Source organism: Pseudophryne corroboree, chromosome 4, assembly GCF_028390025.1.
Source record: "Pseudophryne corroboree isolate aPseCor3 chromosome 4, aPseCor3.hap2, whole genome shotgun sequence".
Lineage (NCBI taxonomy): Eukaryota > Metazoa > Chordata > Amphibia > Anura > Myobatrachidae > Pseudophryne > Pseudophryne corroboree.
This window is the reverse complement of record NC_086447.1, coordinates 385,840,080-385,859,902: the sequence shown is the minus strand read 5'-3', so window position 1 is coordinate 385,859,902 and position 19,823 is coordinate 385,840,080. Positions and strand designations below refer to the sequence as shown.

The 19,823-nt window shown below is 41.3% G+C and overlaps 1 protein-coding gene across 3 annotated transcripts in view; it reads right to left on the bottom strand.

Moving 5' to 3' along the window:
- Positions 1-19,823, bottom strand: part of MCPH1 (microcephalin 1) — a 774,602-nt gene that overhangs the window by 520,841 nt on the left and 233,938 nt on the right. For all 3 annotated transcript variants that reach the window (XR_010175987.1, XM_063916680.1, XM_063916679.1), the window contains exon 9: positions 2,713-2,825. Coding sequence is in view for 2 of the 3 variants with exons in the window: in XM_063916680.1 (XP_063772750.1) it covers positions 2,713-2,825 (113 nt within the window). In the remaining variant the exon portion in view is untranslated. The remainder of the gene's footprint in view (positions 1-2,712; positions 2,826-19,823) is intronic.

Here is a 19,823-nt window from a genome sequence, read left to right as displayed (position 1 = left end):
AGTCCTCCCTCTCTCAAACCACACATTCAGTACCTTTCACAGTTCTGGTGTTTCCAGCTAAAAAAAAATATATATATATATATTTCCAAGATCAGACCCTCTCACCCAGAGTGCTGCTATGACCCTCATCCACTCACTGGTCATCTCCAGATTGGACTACTCTAACCTCCTCCTACCTGGCCTCCTTGATTCCCACCTCTCTCCACAATGCTGCTGGCCTGCTCATCTTCCTCTCCAAACTTACTACATCGACTCCCCTCTCATACAAAACCTTTGGCTACACTTGCCCTCCAGAACCCAATGCAAGCTTCTTACACTTCCTTACAAAGCCCTCACCCAATCCTCTCCCATTTACATCTCTGACCGCATCTCCCTTCACATTCCCGCCCATCGTCTTCATTCCCCGAATGAATGCAGTCTCTCCTGCCAACTGATTGCTTCATCTAGCTCCTCACCTTCCAAGATTTTGCCTGTGCTGCTAACTCTGGAATTCTCTCCCTCTCCAGATCGCACACTCCACAAAACTTCAAACAGGCTCTCAAAACCATTTTTTTCACCAATCAAGCTCTCATCCTAACCCACTGTCCCAATTTCACTGATCCCATCTGTGTCTTCCCTGTCTGTCTGCCAAACTTCTTTAGAATGTAAGCTCTCACGAGCAGGGCCCTCTTACCTCATGTGCTTTTCTTTGAGAGAGACACCTTGCCCGAAGCTCGATCGCCATGCGAGGATACAAAAACAAAATAAAAAAATTATGTCAACATTTTCCATGTCGACCTGATGACCATGTTGACCTTTTCCAGGTGTCGACCTAAATAGGGCGACCCAACAATCCCAGTCCCATTAAAACTAGCATTTGCAGCACCAAGTAACCCATCTTGCAGAAACCTTGCTAAGGCTATGCTTTTTATATAGTATCCAGCAGATAGATGAGATGAGATGCCTAACTGGGCCACGGTCATCCTGAGTCCACCTCAATTATGGCCCTCATGGCACCAACGTTGTCCTCTGTGATAGCTGACACAGGTTGGTCGCAGAGTTCCTCATCTTCCAGGGACCTTCTCCAGCACCAAAATTCTGCAAACCACTCAAACAAAAGTGGTTCAGGACGGTGCTTCCTCTCCAAAAGCAGCTCACAGTCTGTGAAAACTCTCCTGCTGTCCATTGGCCTCCGTTGAGTGCCATAACAAGTTTGTGAAGTAAATTAACATGCTGACGTCTTTGGTGTGCAGTGCTGCTTATATACAGTTCTGTGCATTGACATTTTAAGTCAACTTTAGTCGGAGATTACAGTTCACAGTAAGACAGTCCGATTCTGTGTACTCTAGCTATGCACTGCACATCCGGAAACTTATTGCACTCCCCTCGTATTGTACAACATTTGGTGGAAATCTGATAGGACCATAGAAGCACTGCACTTGAATGTAAACATTTCTTTCCCTTTATTTATACAGGTTTTTTTAGTGTTTTAAGTGTCAGTATTTTTGATACATTGTGTTTAAGCAGCAGTGCATTTGAGCACTGGTTTTGGGTTGGAACACAATGCTAGTATACTCCGATCTAATCAATTCCATGAAGTGGGCCTCTTAAAATGTAAGTATACTCCCTAGTTACGGAGTAAAATATTCACACTGATATACAGTACGTATTAGAAACCAAAGTTGCCATTTTTGAGAGGTTTTCCCAAGACAACCTAGTTAAGTGAGCATACTTCACTGCATTCAAATTTAGATTGAAAACCATACTATATACAGTATGTTGGCATTTAATATAGAGTAATGTGATGGATAGATATATATATATATATATATATATATATATACACACACACACAGGTTGAGTCTCCCTTATCCAAAATGCTTGGGACCAGAGGTATTTTGGAATAATTGCATACCATAATGAGATATCATGGTGATGGGACCTAAATCTAAGCACAGAATGTGTTTATGTTACATATACACCTTATGCACACAGCCTGAAGGTAATTTTAGCCAATATTTTTTATAACTTTGTGCATTAAACAAAGTTTGTCTACATTCACACAATTCATTTATGTTTCATATACACCTTATACACACAGCCTGAAGGTCATTTAATACAATATTTTTAATAACTGTGTATTAAACAAAGTTTGTGTACATTGAGCCATCAAAAAACAAAGGTTTCACTATCTCACTCTCACTCAAAAAAGTCCGTATTTCGGAATATTTGGATATGGGATACTCAATTTACTTTAATTTTACTATTTCAGTTTACATTAGAGTGCAAAATATTACATTAGATTTGGAGATATAATTTCCATTTCCCTACTATTGCAAGACAAACTCTCATTTTACCCAAACCTGACATTTACAGTGATCATAGATACTATAATACTGTAGGTAGTTTACACAGTACAGGTAATAACTTTAACCGTATAAAATACTAGCTGTTTATTCGTATTGCACAAACTAGACAGCTAAGTAATAACTCTTTTATATATATTTTTATGCATTTCACCTCTATTCTCACTGCTTACAATGTAAAAATTATTCTCAGTTTTGTCACTGCTGTTCAGCAGAGACAAGTCAATAAGCTTTAGGCATTAACATTATATTCAACTGCTTCAGTACTTTAGCAAATCAATACAGATTTGTGCTACACATTCAAAAATCCACTGCTGAGCAAAACACTAAAAAAGGGCCAATCAAAGTAATTTACAGTTCAACTGACCTTTCTGTTTTTCTCTATTTTCTTTGATTCCACTGTGCATTTCGTTCTTTCTCCATTAAACATTTCAGACAGTCCATCGCTTGCATCAGAAACTGAAGTTTTATTATCGGCATCTAAAAATCAATTAAACGAAACCTATAATTAGTGTTCAAAAACCTTAAAGTGTTCTTAACGGCTCATATTATGTCAAATGAATTTGTAAACTGGACAGAAGACCTACAGTATAAATAACCTGAGTAGTTAATGGATAATGACACTAATAACATCTACCAATTTTCATGACCAAGAATAACGGACTTTCAGAAAACAAAGTGGAATTATTACTCAATCAAAAGGATAAAAGAACATAAAACTCAGTACGGAAACACTAATGGGGAATTCAATTAGCCATGGCCAATTGATCCCCCGGGGGCTATCATTTAGTCCCAAAAGCTGGCACTCTCGTGGGTTTTTTCCACCTGCCCGAAGGTAGGCATAATAAAATTCCAGATAAATGACCTGTTTTTATGATTGCAGCCACGAAAAACACATGGACCCAGGAACTTATCAAGGATTCTATGTGCTTTCATCCAAAAAAAATTCGGGCACAATTGAATTATCCCCTTAATTGGAGAACATAAAAGAGCATTAAGAAGGCAGAAGAGAACTATATCCATGTAGCTTTTCCTAGTAAAATACCCATGCATCCCCCCTATGTCTATATAGTAACTCATCTTCGCACAAATAAAACAAGTTCATAACCAGTCAAAGAGAAAAGTGATGCTTAGTGTTGTGTACTTCTGCACTCCACATGAGAAAATGCATCTTGGCAAAACAAAATAAAAAAGCAGAAAAAAAAAAAGTTTTATTGATCTAGATTAAAACCAGCAATAGAAAAGATGTATCAGAGTCTGTGATTAAAAGCCTCAGGATGCAAAGCCCATTACACGATCTCCTACTGTGCAGTACATCTCTGCATGCCTACATTTGCGATGCTGCTTCACTACTCTGGCTTTTAATATGAATCAATACAGTCTTTGTACGTCTTTTACTTCTTTGTGCTAAAAAGTCTCATCTATCGCTGAGTGCATGGCTATAGAACTATAAAAGAAAGGAAAGACAGTCTAAAATTAGACACACAGCCACAGCTTTCTACTGTAGATGATATTCTTAAATTCAACACAACATTGTCTAGCAGTTGTAAGGCACACAGCTATAACACCATAAAATCTTGGCATATATGCCGGAACATACTGAACACAGATAATATAGCTTAATGGAACTTGTTTGCCAAAAACAGCCCTGCACAACCTTGGTACCTAATTTTTGAGGACCTACATGATTATTTCAAATGGTTCATCTCCTTCTTTGTAGGTCCAACTGGCCCTTACATATGACTAATTGGCTTTAGTATTGTGATTTTCTACATCCTATGTTACAAAGTATCTTACCCCAGATACACATTGGGACGGCATGTGTATCCAGCGACGGGGTGACACAATGTAATGATACATCACGCCGCTGTACACACTGCACAATACGGTGAAAACCGGAATCATGTATTGTTACCCGCTGCATTTAAAATGCATGCTGCCATTCCCTGGCCTATCCCATTGAGTATGCAGCACGCCCTGATGGGAAGACTCCGGGAACGACCCGTGGGAGCAGATGCATCACCGGGTGCAGTGGCACCTGGTGCGCACCCTTGATATGCCAGCGCCGGAGGCGTGCTCGCGGCAAAAGGGGGGGTGGCTGCAAATAAAGGGGCATGGCTGAGTGGGTCGTCACTCCGGGGGCGTGCATAGCATCTCTGGAGACGCAGGGCTATACAGGGCTGCCCCCGGAGACTGTCAGCAGCGCTGTCGGCTCCTCTTCTATGACAGAACCCGGGTGCTGTAGCAGAATTTCACACTGCAGCACTTGGCTCCTAACATTACGGAGGAGCCCACAGATTGGTGTCACTACTTCTAGGCATCACAGACAGGTACGGGCCGCACCCCCCGCAACTGGCTTGTGATGCTATTGTATGGGAGCACATGATCGTGGGTATATACTCAGCGATGTGGCTGATATTAAGTTCCGATCCACGCAGGTTTGATAGATCATGCCATTAATTGCCTAGTGTGTAGCCGGTCTTAGGGCCTAATTCAGACCTGATCGCAGCAGCAAATTTGTTAGCTAATGGGCATAACCATGTGCACTGTAGGGGAAAGGGGGGGGGGAGCAGATATAACGTGCAGAGGGAGTTAGATTTGGGTGGGGTGTGTTCAAACTGAAATCTAAATTGCAGTATAAAAACAAAGCAGGCAGTATTTACCCTGCACAGAAACATAAATAAATAGCTCAGAAATATATCTCGCCAAATCTAACTCTCTCTGCAAATGTTATATCTACCACACCCGCAGTGCACATGGTTTTTCCCATTAGCTAACAAATTTGCTGCTGCGATCAGGTCTGAATTAGGTCCTTAGTGTGCACCATTCCTGTTGCTGTTTAGAAGAATGTTAAGTCAATTTAAACCTCTATATAGTGCGTTCAAACATGCTTAAGAGGATGAACATAGAAAACGCATCAGTCGCATTACCAGCATTTGGAAAATGTATCCTTTTATTATACAGCCCTAATATATTCCAGTGCGCAAAATTAGGGGGAAATATTAACTACATGAAACTAAAATGCACTGCTGTATAGAGCTTACAGTCCAAAGGAGGGGAAAAAAGTTAGATGTGCTAGTTTTGTCCAATGGTCCATCACAAAGATCAACTTTATGTTAAGAAATGCTATATGTTCCTGTAGACCATTTAATAACCATTTCCTTAATTAACCACTTAAGAAAGGTACAGTAGCTTCCATTTTAACCAAGTAATGTACTCCATTTTCTGCTGTAAATCATAACAATCATTCAGATCATAACAGAAATCCTATTGGGTATTGGGATTTACAATCATAATACACACACACACATATATATATATATATATATATATATATATACACACACACACACACACACACACATACAATAGCCATAGCTTAGGAAAACATAATACATTGTACACACAATGATATTTATCAGAAAATATCAATTTGACACAATATTTAAGTTTGGTACAAGTCACAATCTGCAACAAACCATATACCACAAACACAAACTAACCACCTGGAGGGGGATGCCCTTTAATGGTTACCCATTAAGTATCTCAGTCTTTCTTTTTATTTAACCACTCCAAGGCAGGTTTGACACACACATATAAATATATATATATATATATATATATATATATATATATATACCTATATATACATATATATATCTAAAAAGAAGAATTAGAGGAGCGCTTCATAGTGCAATATTGTTTATTCACAAACAATTTTTAAAACAGCAAGTGACAGAGTAATGCTTTTCTTAATACCTCAGATTTCATCTGAGTGGGCTTAAAATACCACTTGGTTTAGACAGATTATCCTTTGATATCACCTCCACCGGCCACCAGTAAAGCGTCGGATCCCTTTGCCTCGTGCCGCCTGCCTCGCATTCACGAACTCCAGCACGCCGGGACACCGCTGCTATCTACATGGGGGGGGGGGGGGAGGAGGATGATTCAGGATACAAAGATGACGTCACCAGGCCACGCCCCAACGCATTTCGTCATAAGACTTCGTCAGAGGGTTGGCCTCGGTGACGAAAAACCTCTCTTTTATGCCAGCAATGGCCAATCCATGCACGCAATCAGTAAATCAAATACACATGTGTGGTCTTTCTTTCCAGACAACATTAGAATACAATTCATTTGTAAACGCATGAGGCATATAAGTGTGTCTGGTTAGACTATAAAATCTAGTAAGGAAAGGTGGAGGACTGCTGTAAATTAATTGAGAATGAATGATATTGTAGTATGTCTTAGTGATTGCAGTTTATTAACTGAGATGTGTAGTCTACAGCCTATTATATGAGTAACAATGACAATATGTTCACTCTGAAGAAAACATGTGTGATTACTGCTAGTGGTATAGAAATAGACATTTAGGTTATGAAAAAGAAGCTGACAATTAACCTCTTTCTCCATATTAAAAAATTATATAAGTTAATGTAGCCAGAGGTGAAATTTTGCTAACAACAAAAAAGAAAAACTTCCCCTTTAAGAGCCGTTTATTAGGTTGCCTCTATAGTTCCTATGACACTGCTAAATGTGCTGACTAATTGAAACAATTTATCATCTTTATTTCATTTATAAAATCCGGTGTCTCTATGGAATGATAGTAGCTGTATTTTAGATAAAAAGTTTAACACACCCTTGTAATAAGTATGTGAAAAGATACATTGTAAATAATTTGGAAGCTAGACGAAAAATGTAGCAAATGAGTGTCTCTGGCTGATAAATTCCTGCTAATAATTCAGAGAGCAGGGAAATGTAAAAGTCAACAAGAAAATATTCAGCTGATTTGTAGAAAAATATATATATATTGTGTTTTGTTCCTTATCTTTGGAGGTCTTTAGAAACTGGGAGATCCTTAATGCTTGCATAGCATGGAAATAACAAACACCTGAGCCTTATTCCAAATCACACTTCTCTATGTTCTTATAAAGTGTGTAAAAATTGTTTATTATGAATTGTTTGCATTATGATAATGATGTTTCTCTATTTTAAGTCTGTATGTTTTTATAAAATATGTTACAAGTGTTTGAAAACAAATGAATTGTATTCTAATGTTGTCTGGAAAGAAAGACCACACGTGTATTTGATTTACTGATTGCGTGCATGGATTGGCCATTGCTGGCATAAAAGAGGTTTTTCTTCACCAAGGCCAACCCTCTGACGAAGTCTTATGACGAAACGCGTTGGGGCGTGGCCTGGTGACGTCATTGTTGTATCCTGAATCATCCTCCCCCCCCATGTAGATAGCAGCGGTGTCCCAGCGTGCTGGAGTTCGTGAATGCGAGGCAGGCGGCACGAGGCAAAGGGATCTGACGCTTTACTGGTGGCCGGTGGAGGTGATATCAAAGGATAATCTGTCTAAACCAAGTGGTATTTTAAGCCCACTCAGATGAAATCTGAGGTATTAAGAAAAGCATTACTCTGTCACTTGCTGTTTTAAAAATTGTTTGTGAATAAACAATATTGCACTATGAAGCGCTCCTCTAATTCTTCTTTTTAGACAAATCATCCCGTGGGATCCCGGGTTTTTAAGAGGCAGCTGCAGTCTGAATTTAGGAGACTTAGTGCGGATATATCCAGTGGAGGATTTTCTCAGAACTTTGATAACTGCAGATCACCGTGCAGCGCACCTGCACGTTCTTTTCATACATATATATATATAGGGATCCCCTTGAAGAAGTCCACACTTTGAAGGACGAAACGCGTTGGGACTGTTTGCGGCTGAAACTCCTATTGATGGACAGATAAGCATTTGAACTACTTTTATCCTGTACGCATAAACTTTGGCTATCCTGTGTCCATGGAACAATTGGTTACTGATTCCCATGCACATAGAACGGACAGATAAGCTTTTAAGATTTTAAAATCTTGTACGTGTGTTGTCTAGCCGTGTTTTGTATTGTTCATTAAAATCTGTATTTTATGTCGTGAAGCTACAGATTATAATTTTATTGGGAACAGCAAAAATTCCCTAAAAAAATTGGCACCTTATATAGCAAAAATTGCTCTATTTTATCTGTGAACGATACACACTATGTTTGCTGTTTCTTCTTTTACATGATTCCCAAAATGATGAATACCGGATTGAAGTTTTGTTTTTATCAGATAAGTGCCTAAGGCCATTTTTAATAATCTTGTGATCCACCTAAGTAATTCCAGTATAACCATCACTACACTCATTAGCGCTTGTACTCTTCACTACCCAAATATATATATATATATATATATATATATATATACACACACACACACACTGCTCAAAAAAATAAAGGGAACACTAAAATAACACATCCTAGATGAATTAATGAAATATTTTTATTAAATACTTTGTTCTTTACATAGTTGAATGTGCTGACAACAAAATCACACAAAAATTATCAATGGAAATCAAATTTATTAACCCATGGAGGTCTGGATTTGGAGTCACACTCAAAAGTAAAGTGGAAAAATACACTACAGGCTGATCCAACTTTGATGTACTGTCCTTAAAACAAGTCAAAATGAGGCTCAGTAGTGTGTGTGGCCTCCACGTGCCTGTATGACCTCCCTACAATGCCTGGGCATGCTCCTGATGAGGTGGCGGATGGTCTCCTGAGGGATCTCCTCCCAGACCTGGACTAAAGCATCCGCTAACTCTTGGACAGTCTGTGGTGCAACGTGGCATTGGTGGATGGAGCGAGACATGATGTCCCAGATGTGTTCAATTGGATTCGGGTCTGGGGAACGGGCGGGCCAGTCCATAGCATCAATGCCTTCGTCTTGCAGGAACTGCTGACACACTCCAGCCACATGAGGTCTAGCATTGTCTTGCATAAGGAGGAACCCAGGGCCAACCGCACCAGCATATGGTCTCACAAGGGGTCTGAGGATCTCATCTCGGTACCTAATGGCAGTCAGGCTACCTCTGGCGAGCACATGTAGGGCTGTGCGGCCCCCCAAAGAAATGCCACCCCACACCAATACTGCCCCACTGCCAAACCGGTCATGCTGGAGGATGTTGCAGGCTGCAGAACGTTCTACTTGGCGTCTCCAGACTCTGTCACATGTGCTCAGCAAGAACCTGCTTCCATCTGTGAAGAGCACAGGGCGCCAGTGGCGAATTTGCCAATCTTGGTGTTCTCTGGCAAATGCCAAACGTCCTGCACGGTGTTGGGCTGTAAGCACAACCCCCACCTGTGGACGTCAGGCCCTCATAGCACCCTCATGGAGTCTGTTTCTGATCGTTTGAGTAGACACATGCACATTTCTGGCTTGCTGGAGGTCATTTTGCAGGACTCTGGCAGTGCTCCTCCTGTTCCTCCTTGCACAAAGGCAGAGGTAGCGGTGCTACTGCTGGGTTGTTGCCCTCCTACGGCCTCCTCCACGTCTCCTGATGTACTGGCCTGTCTCCTGGTAGCGCCTCCATGCTCTGGACACTACGCTGACAGACACAGCAAACCTTCTTGCCACAGCTCGCATTGATGTACCATCCTGAATGAGCTGCACTACCCGAGCCACTTGTGTGGGTTGTAGACTCCGTCTCATGCTACCACTAGAGTGAAAGCACCGCCAGCTTATCCTCAGGTGCATATGTAGATGAGAACCCGACCACTTGTCTAGGAGATCCAACTGGAAGGATCGAGCATGAAATCTTCCGTATTGTAGAGCCTCGTAGGAGGCAACCATCTTTCCCAGAAGGCGAATGCATTGATAAACCGAAAACCGTGTTGGCTTCAGGAAATCCCGGACCATTGTTTGTATCACCAACACTTTCTCCTCCGGTAGAAACACCCTCTGCACTTCTGTGTCGAGGATCATCCCCAGGAAACAATCTCCTTGTTGGCTCCAAATGTGACTTAGGAAAGTTTAGGATCCAACCATGCTCCCTGAGCAGATGAGTCGCGAGAGCAATGGACTGCAACGTCGTCTCCCTGGTCGATGCCTTTATCAGCAGATTGTCCAGATATGGAATTATGTTCACTCCCTGTCTGCGGAGAACCATAATCTCTGCCATCACCTTGGTGAATACCCTCGGTGCAGTGGACAGAATGAATGGTAGTGCCTGAAACTGATAGTGACTGTCTAACAGTGCAAATCTGAGATAAGCCTGGTGCGGCGGCAAAATCGGAATGTGGAGGTATGCATCCTTGATATCCAGGAATACCAGAAACTCTCCCTCCTCCAGACCTGAGATCACCACTCTCAGAGACTCCATTTTGAATTTGAACTCCCTCAGATAAGGGTTTAACGATTTCAAGTTCAAAATCGGTCTGACCGAACAATTCGGTTTCGGTACCACGAACAGGTTTGAATAGTAACCCATGTGTTGCATATGAGGTGGAACTGACCTCTGACTTTTCCAATTTTTGGATGGCTTCCTGTAGGATAGCCCTGTCTGTCCGTAGAGCTGGCAAGCCTGATTTGAAGAACCGGTGAGGTGGGAGTTCTTGAAACTCCAGTCTGTACCCCTGGGGGACAATATCCTGTACCCAGGGATCCAGGCCGGATGACACCCAGACGTGGCTGAAACGTCTGAGCCTCGCACCCACCAGTCCGTCCTCCAGGCTGCGTGGTCCACCGTCATGCTGAGGATTTTGAGGAACAGGTGCAGGCTTCAGGTCCTGGGAGCCTGCTGGTGCAAGCTTTTTGGATTTTGCACGCCCACCTCTAAAGAAGGTGGTAGGAGGCTTGGACTTTTTTGTTTTAGCGGTCCGAAAGGACTGCGATGCAGATTAATTAAAGGGTTTCTTCAGCAGAAGGCGTAGCTCAGGGAAGAAAAGGTGACTTACCTGCGGTTGCCGTGGAAATTCATGCATCCAACGCTTTCCCAAATAGAGCCTGACCTGTGTAGGGGTAGGTTCTCCACACTTCTCCTGGATTCCGTGTCTGCCGACCATTGGTGTAGCCAGAGTCCCCTGCGAGCTGAGACAGACATGGAAGATATCCTTGCATTCAGCGTACCCAGGTCCTTCATGGATTCCACCATGAATCCGACAGAATCCTGTATGTTACATAAAAACAGTTCAATGTCACTTCTATCCATTGTATCTAAGTCTTCTAGTAACGTGCCTGACCACTTTACTATAGCTGTTGAGATCCATGCCCAGGCAATAGTAGGCCTTAATGCCACCCCTGAAGCAGTGTATATGGATTTGAGCGTAGTGTCAATCTTATGATCAGCCGGTTCTTTTAACGCAGTAGATCCAGGGACAGGTAAAACCACCTTTTTCGACAGTCTGGAGACAGATGCATCAACTATGGGAGGGTTTTCCCATCTTTTTCTATCCTACTCAGGGAAGGGAAAAGCAACCAGAACACTCTTGGGGATCTGGAATTTTTTCTCCAGGTTTTCTCAGGTTTTTTCAAATAAAGCATTTAATGCTTTAGACGCAGGGAAGGTTAGCGAGGCTTTCTTATTGTCTGTGAAGTAAGCCTCCTCAACCTGCTCAGGTAGTGTGTCAGTAATGTTTAACACATCTCTAATGGCCTCAATCATGAGCTGCACCCCCTTAGCTAGGGATGCCACCCCCCCTCAGCACATCCCCGTCACTGTCTGCCGTGTCAGAGTCAGTATCCGTGTCACCTTACATAATCTGGGCAAGTGCACGTTCCTATGGGTATATGCTAGCTAGGGGGTTTAGAAGGAATAGGAACAGAACCTGAACAAACTGCTAAAGAATTCTTTAAAACCTGAGTTTCAGTCTCAGTATGAGCTACCCTAGTAGAGATCTGAGAGATCATTCCCTTAATAGAAGTCAGCCATTCTGGCTCAGTAATAGGAATCTGAGACAATACATTACATTCCTGGGTAGGATTCTTCTGGGGATGAAACGCATAAGACAGAGTCCCTGGACATGGCTATGTGAGAAAACATACGCCACTCACACAGGAAAACATCAGACACAGTTTTCCCCCCAAGTACCTTCATAGAAACGCAGAGCTTGGGGCCAGCACACACACAGCGCTCAATTAGGTAGTATAAGTAACCTGGTGCTGACTGTGTACCTTAATAGACTACTGTACACAGATAATACACAGCCCCCCCCTCTACAACCCCATTGTACCGCACAGGATAGCTGGAGTCGTGTGGAGGGACAGCACTCCCTGTCAGCATATCTGGTGCTTTACCTGCAGGGAGAAAATGGCACTGAACGCTGCTGGGTCCGCTCTGAGCAGAAGCTCCTTCCCCTGGAAATGGCGCCACTTCCCACATTTTCAAAAGATTATACTGGCCTGAGGATTTTGCTAGCAGCATTACCGAGGTCCCTGATAGCCTTGACTGACCAGCGTAGGGTATCTGCGCTGGCTAAGGGCGCCCCTTATAGCGCCGCACTGTGTACCGCTGAGCTTTCCGGAGCGCAGTTAGTACTGTGCACCTATCCTGTTGCCGCCATTCACACCGGCTCCCCACTTGTCAGGTTGCCGGTGACTCACTCGCCACCGGAATCTTCTGGCTCTGTTAGGGGGTGGCGGCATGCTGCGGGAGTGAGCGTTCGCCTCGGGCGTAAGAAAAAAAAATACTTTTTTTTTTCTTGAATAATGCCCAATGTCCATACCATTGGATATGAGTGCAAGACCCTGATGTAGAAGATCCAAACAAGGAGTTAATCTGATGGAGATCAACACCAAGTACCAAGGTAATATGTTCTACAGCAGCGCTTCTCCTCCTGCTCTCTGTCAGGGCCCTATTCTGCCCCAGCAGTCATGGAGATGATGCCAGTCAGAGTGCCGCTTGCTGCTCAAACCAGTGGCTGGTCATTGTCATCTTCTGTGTGTGCTGCCTGCTGAGGATTATAGCTTGTCTTGTAACCTGGTATTATACAATCATTTACATGCATGTTTAGAGGCACCACAAGTCTCAGCTAACTTGAATATAATTCAATATAAGATGAGACTGATTGGGTTAGTAGGAAGCTACTTTGTGAGTCTAGACGCTATAAGAAAAGGTAAACTATCCATGTACAACTCTACATAATGGCCCTCTTTACCTCCCCCTTATCGGTTCTGTATACTGATTGCAGCCTGTGTGTCTGCTCAATCTCTACAGCAACAGGCAGGGTTATGAGGAGGAGTGCCTGAAGGACTTCTCCTTGGTTCGGTAAGTGAGACATTCTCCTGTATAGATGTACATATCACTGTGTGTATAGAGAAATCTAAAGAGCTCTGATTGCACAAATTAATGCTTGTAGTGCTATAGCAGCTGCTAAACTCTGTGTAACAAATTTACCAGTACATGCAGCTGTACACTAAAAGTTTAGACCCATTTTTTCCAAGGTTTTTAATTGAAATTCCCAGTTTAAGATCTCAATGTAGTCAAATTAAAGCAGAGAACAAAAACAAATAGAGATTAAAAAAAAAAAAACAGAATAATTTTTGCCGCAGTTTAGTCTTTTTGCAGATGTACTGCCGGACATGCTCATGACATCTTTTCTACAACGGAAATCAAATACTGTTCATGACTTTTTTTTAACACTGTTGTGGCAGAAGGTCCCACAAATAGCTTGCTTTGCTTTCATCCTTCTGTCCTGTTCATCCAAAACCAGCTCGATATGGTTTAATTCTGCAGACTGTGATGGCCATTCCATGATTTGAAGCCTCCTGTCTTGTTCTTTTCCTCAAAAGGTACTTCTGACATATACTGGAGGTATGTTTTAGGTAATTATGTTGCTTAAAGGTACGAACTAGGTGTAGACCAGGGGGTATAGCATGCTGCTGAAAAAATGCTGTGGTAGGCCTTTTGGTTCAGGGAGTTAGTCAATACGGCAAGTTGCCAACTCGGAATCCAGAATAAGAGCCCCAGACCATCATGCTTCCTCCTCCATGTTTAACAGTAGTTGTTAAAGGGTTTTTTTTTTAATGTGAGTTTTTAAAAGCCACTGCTTCCCCATGTGTGGGAGTCTAAAAAATTAAAAGGGAAATGCTTATAAGGCTAGGCTGTTTTTAGACTGCATACCTACTGTACTTCCCATGTACGGAGCCATAGGGAAACTCTAAACCATCTCTGTTGTAGATCTACCCTTTGGTTACATGCATAACAATATCCATTCTTTTGAAAAGTAAAATTATACACCATCCAGGGTCTGTTTAAAATCTGTTAAAGTAACTAATATCAGGGCTGCCACGCAGTATGAAAAACAATGTTAAAATGTGCCAACAATCAGATACTTCCCAGCCTGTATCTTCGGCACCAAAGGTGATGCAGAAAACGTATTGTGGTAAACTTAACATAGGTAGAAAACTACAGTGTTACTGAAGTACATGCAAAGTAATGCAGGTTATAAGGGACGGAGTTCTCTGTGAAACGAACAGATATAATACCAGGGCATATGACATGAATGTGTGTCTGTACAGAGGGCTTATTTAGGCAAGGGGTCTGCTTTATTGTCCAAATCAGTGCATTACAGAGAATAGGTGCAGCACAGGATAAGTCTTGGAGACAGGAATATGATGGTATTAGGGGAGAATGATAGCAGTTAATAGATGAATGCAACGTGTTAGTAGTTTGGCAAATGTAAGAGAATGCAACATTGTGAAGGGCTTTGTGAGTGAATTACAAGACGGGGAAAAAAGGCAGAGAAAAGTACTATTTATTAAAGCAGTTAAGAAAAAAATATAAAAAGCCTTGTAGCTAAATCTATGTAGTATTAAAGAGTAACAATGGATTCATCTTTTATTCATCAGGTGCAAAGCAAACGTGCCAGCCATCTCTTGAGATGGAAAAAACACTTTTGTCGAGACCTGACTGCATGAAGAACTGGACACCATCAATAGAACTTGGTGGGCTTTTGGTTTGGAAGTGATGGAAGCACTGCTCATACAAGATTTCCAGTTTGGGAGTATTAAGAGGAAGGATTACCAAATAGTGGGGCAGATGCACTAAGCCTGGAGAAGTGATAAAGCGGTCATAAAGCAGTGATAAGTGCAAGGTGATAACGCACCAGCCAATCAGCTCCTAACTGCCAATTTACATATTGGAGCCGATTGGCTAGCACGTTATCACCGTGCACTTATCCAAGCTTTATCACCGATTTATCACTTCTCCAGGCTTAATACACCTGCCCCAGTGTTTGATGAAGGAGCAGGATAGATTTCAAAGGAGATGTTTAATTGGTTAACATGAGTGTAGAATCAAGGTATACAGTTTTTAATTAAGGAAAATAGTCTTCCTTTAGCAATGTTAATGTGTAGTTATAGTTCCGTAACAAAGTTATGAATTGAATGCTTGTAACCCATACAATCTTTATGAGGCCCTCACTCCTCCCAAACTTTGCATGATCAAAGTGTGTTTCTCATTTCTTCTTTTGTTTGGCTGTTCATGAAGTTCAGTTTAACCCATTCAATGTAATATCAAATATATTGTAGCCTAACCAGACTGCTTTATCACAGCAAAGAACTACAGTACGATCTTATTGATGATATGCCCATACATGATTTTGATCAAGAGCCATACTTATGAAAAAATAAACAACATAACTACAGGGACAAAGCCAATGAATAAAACAGTTTTTTCCCCATAAATGTATACATTTTTATTACAATAAAAAAAACACACAAGAACACAAACATAGGTATGAACACAAAATGTCACAGTTCTGAGAAAATGCCAGTACACAACTTTAACTCTTATACAACTTTAAATTAAACTTTTATTTAATAACGTCCATTTAACATGTATTTTAATGATTGTCAGGTACACAGATTCATTCCTAATTATGTTAAAAAATGATCTGCTTTTTAAGGATTTAGAAAGTACTTCCTTTGTGAAGATTCTGTTGAATACCAAACGTGTGGGTGTTCGAAGTTGATGGTTTCCAAAACTAGCACTTCGAAGAAGAAACATCAATTTTAATTTTCACCCACACGGTGCACTGTAAAACTGGTGATGTTGGGATGCCGCTATATACAGAATCACAGAGAAAAGAATTTGTGCATAATTTGCATGTTCATATTAAGGAGTATTCACACTGATCAACTTTAATCTATAAATACAGTGTATATAAAGTATTTGTCCGAGTCTTGTGAATTATAATGAAGATTAATTCAGATACATTTTAATTATTAAGCATTCAGCTAAATCACAAAAATAATTTAGTAACCAATGCACCTACAGTCCCAAAACTTAATCATGATCTTCCAGACAAGGTTCCTGAGTTCACTTACAATATCATATACAGTAAAGCATTTCTTGTTGGCAGTATATAGCAAAGAGCTAAAGACAGCCCCCTCCACACACAAACACACTCATTCTCTTAAAATAACACATGTAAGGTTGTTAGGGGTAATTTTTCATCAGCACTTAAACTGGTTGACAAGTCTTGACAAACGCAAAAGTAGTTGCACAAATGTATCATTGTGTAAACAATACTTAAGTATTCAATTATTTGTACAATAATGCAATAGTTGACTGTGGGGCAGATAGTGCACTAAGTTTTGAAGCGTAATAAAGTGGAGAGAACAAATATCAACCAATCAGCTCCTGTCAAACACAGCCTGTGACATAGCAATTAGGGGCTGATTGGCTGGTACTGTGAGGTCTATATACTAAGCCTTGGATAGAGATAAAGTGGACGGAGATAAAGTCCCAACCAACCACCTCCTAACTGTCATTTTTCAAACGCAGCCTGTGGCATGGTAGTTGGGAGCTGATTTGCTGGTACTTTTTCTCTGTCTACTTTATCTCAGTCCAAGGCTTAGTAAATAGACTCCTATCTCTCTCTCTCTCCATGACAAAGTACATCTCCCCCTAAGAGAGAAACGGCATAGCTAAAATAGCTGAATAATTGACTGCACAGGTAGGTTTCATTGATAACTGCAGTTACTAGGATGTCAGATGGAATCAACTGCAAACACACATAAAACAAAAATGGTTTGCTTTTTCTCGCATATAGGATTTTCTGATGAAAGAACTTCTGTACTGACAGTCATCAAACGTTGATGCTTACAGTAAAGCCTTATTCAGGTTAGTTAGCAAACTAAAAAAGTAAGCAATTGGGCAAAACTATGTTGCACTCCAGGTGGGGCAGATGTAACATGTGCAGAGAGATTTAGGTGGATTATATTGTTTCTGTGCAAGGTAAATACTGGCTGCATTATTTTTACACTGCAATTTATATTTCAGTTTGAACACATGCCATACCCAAATCTAACTCTACGCGCACATGTTATATCTGCCCCACCAGCAGTGTAACATGGTTTTGCACAATTGCTTACTTTTATGGTATGCTAACAAACCAGAATAAGGGGGACATTCAATTACCGCCGAAGAAGCATCGGGGGGATAGTTCCTGATTTTTCCGGGTGAAAAAAAACATAGATGAAACATCCTTTTCACCCGAAAACATGCAAGTTCAGCTAAGCCTGTGTCTTTTCAGTAGAAGCAGCAACTTTTTCAGGTGAAAACAGGGCAGTTTTCAGGGATTTTGCTTCACCTAGCGGAGGCAGGTGAAACAAATCACCGTACAGCCGAGGCACGCACCAGCTTATCGGGGCTAATTTAATTGCCCCCCCAAGATACTTTTACACCCGACAGACAGAGCAGGTAATTGAATATCCCGCTAAAGCCCTTAATCCTGAATTACAAAGTTATCAGCACTTTGTAATTTTAATCTTAGGATGCTGTTTCTGACACAAATATGGTATTTTGAACAAATCAGAACAGCATTAAGTTGCTCCAACCACAAATTATAGTTCATTTTGTCTAGAAAAAAGGAATGTATATTCCAGAAACAATTTATGCTCTATACATGCTATACCATTGTACAGCATATAAACAAACTCCATCCACAGTACTATAAGAAATAACAGATATGAATAAATCTGATGTTTTTGGATGAATAGCACACCAATGAATGTTTCATAGGTGCTAAATAAAGTGATGTCGCAGTTTTATAAATTCATCTTTTTATATTTACATCATACAAATAAAAAGGAAAAGAAAAAAGCATGTACTATACTATAAATGCCCTCTTCTCATGTACTGGATACACTGCTGCCAGCACAAGCTCTAAAGCCACTTATTGTCACATCATGAGGAAGCACCATTCTTCCTACATACTGTAGATGATCAAGTAATGATTACTTTGAGGAAGCAGCATTATAGCAGCACTCATTACTCTGATCTAGCAGAATACAGTAAATGCCAGGGAAGGCTGTGAGCTGTATCTATATTTTAGTATCAGGAATAAAAAAAAGAAAACAAAAAACACAAAACCTCAATCACTCACTAATCATGTGAGTTGAAATCTCTCTTTATGGTTAACATTTTGCCTAAACTTGTTGTGTTTTGCTATATGCAATGAAAATATTGACCTTATGTATTTCATGACACTCCACAGCATACAGATGTGTCCTCTTACATATTTGCGCTATAAGTCGCGTTACACATAACGCATGATTGTCATGTGACTCGGCAGCACTGAGCGTAAGTTTTCTGCGAAAATGCGTCTTAGACGCAATGTAATGCAATAGGACACACAAGCAGCTTCTGTGTGCGACTGCATTTGCATACAAAATGTTATGCTACAGTGTTTTCCTGGAAAACACTAATGTGGTATTTCCGATGCAGATACAGCCACAATTACACACAGAATGTAAGCATGCTGCATATCACTAATCAGCAGAAGCTGCTCATACATCCCATTGCATTACATTACGTCTAAGGGGGATATCCAATTATCCCCATTAAAACACCGGGCCCGAAAAACGGACGTTTTCGGACGTTTATCAGACTTTTTTCTGATGTTTCACAGATTTCTTTTTACAGGCTATCCTGTTAAATTGCGTGCAACAAAAAAAACCTTTCTCCCGAAAACACACAGGTTCAGTGAAACCTGTGTGTTTTCGGGTGAAACAGCCCTGTTGTCGGACGAAAACGGGGCTGCTTCCGGGGATTCTGCTTCGCCTGCCGGAGGCAGGCGAAACAAAATACCAGATTAGCCGGCGTGTGCTGCGGCTTACCGGGGCTAATTATATAGCCCCCGGCGGGACAATTAGCCCAGGTAAAAAAACGAGGCTAATTGGATATCCCCCTAAGACGCATTTTCGCAGAAAGAAAATGCAAAAAAAAAAAACGCTCTGCGCTACGAAGTACCACCACGTCATGGTGTGACTTGAAGGTCTCTTTAGCGTGACTGCAGCAAAGAGGACACATCTGTACACTGGATTTATCATCACTATGGGGAAGATACAATTAGCCGAAAAGTTTACACCTGGCTAACTGCTCTGTCCTGAGCTATCCAAATGAGAACCAATATCCCGCGCATTAACCTCAGTGGGTGCAATTAATTAATATTTTCTTGCAGCATTAGGAGCTGTGAGGAAAAATCTCTATTTACTGCACCCTCTGGTGGTTAGCATTGGGTGTAACTAGTGGTGGCTCCAAAGGTGGGGCTACAGTACAGTCCAAAATACAAATAGGGGAAACACACCAACAGCCACCCCAAATGCTGCAAAACATCACTGGCCAGGACATACGAAGTTGGTAAAGCTCCACTATTT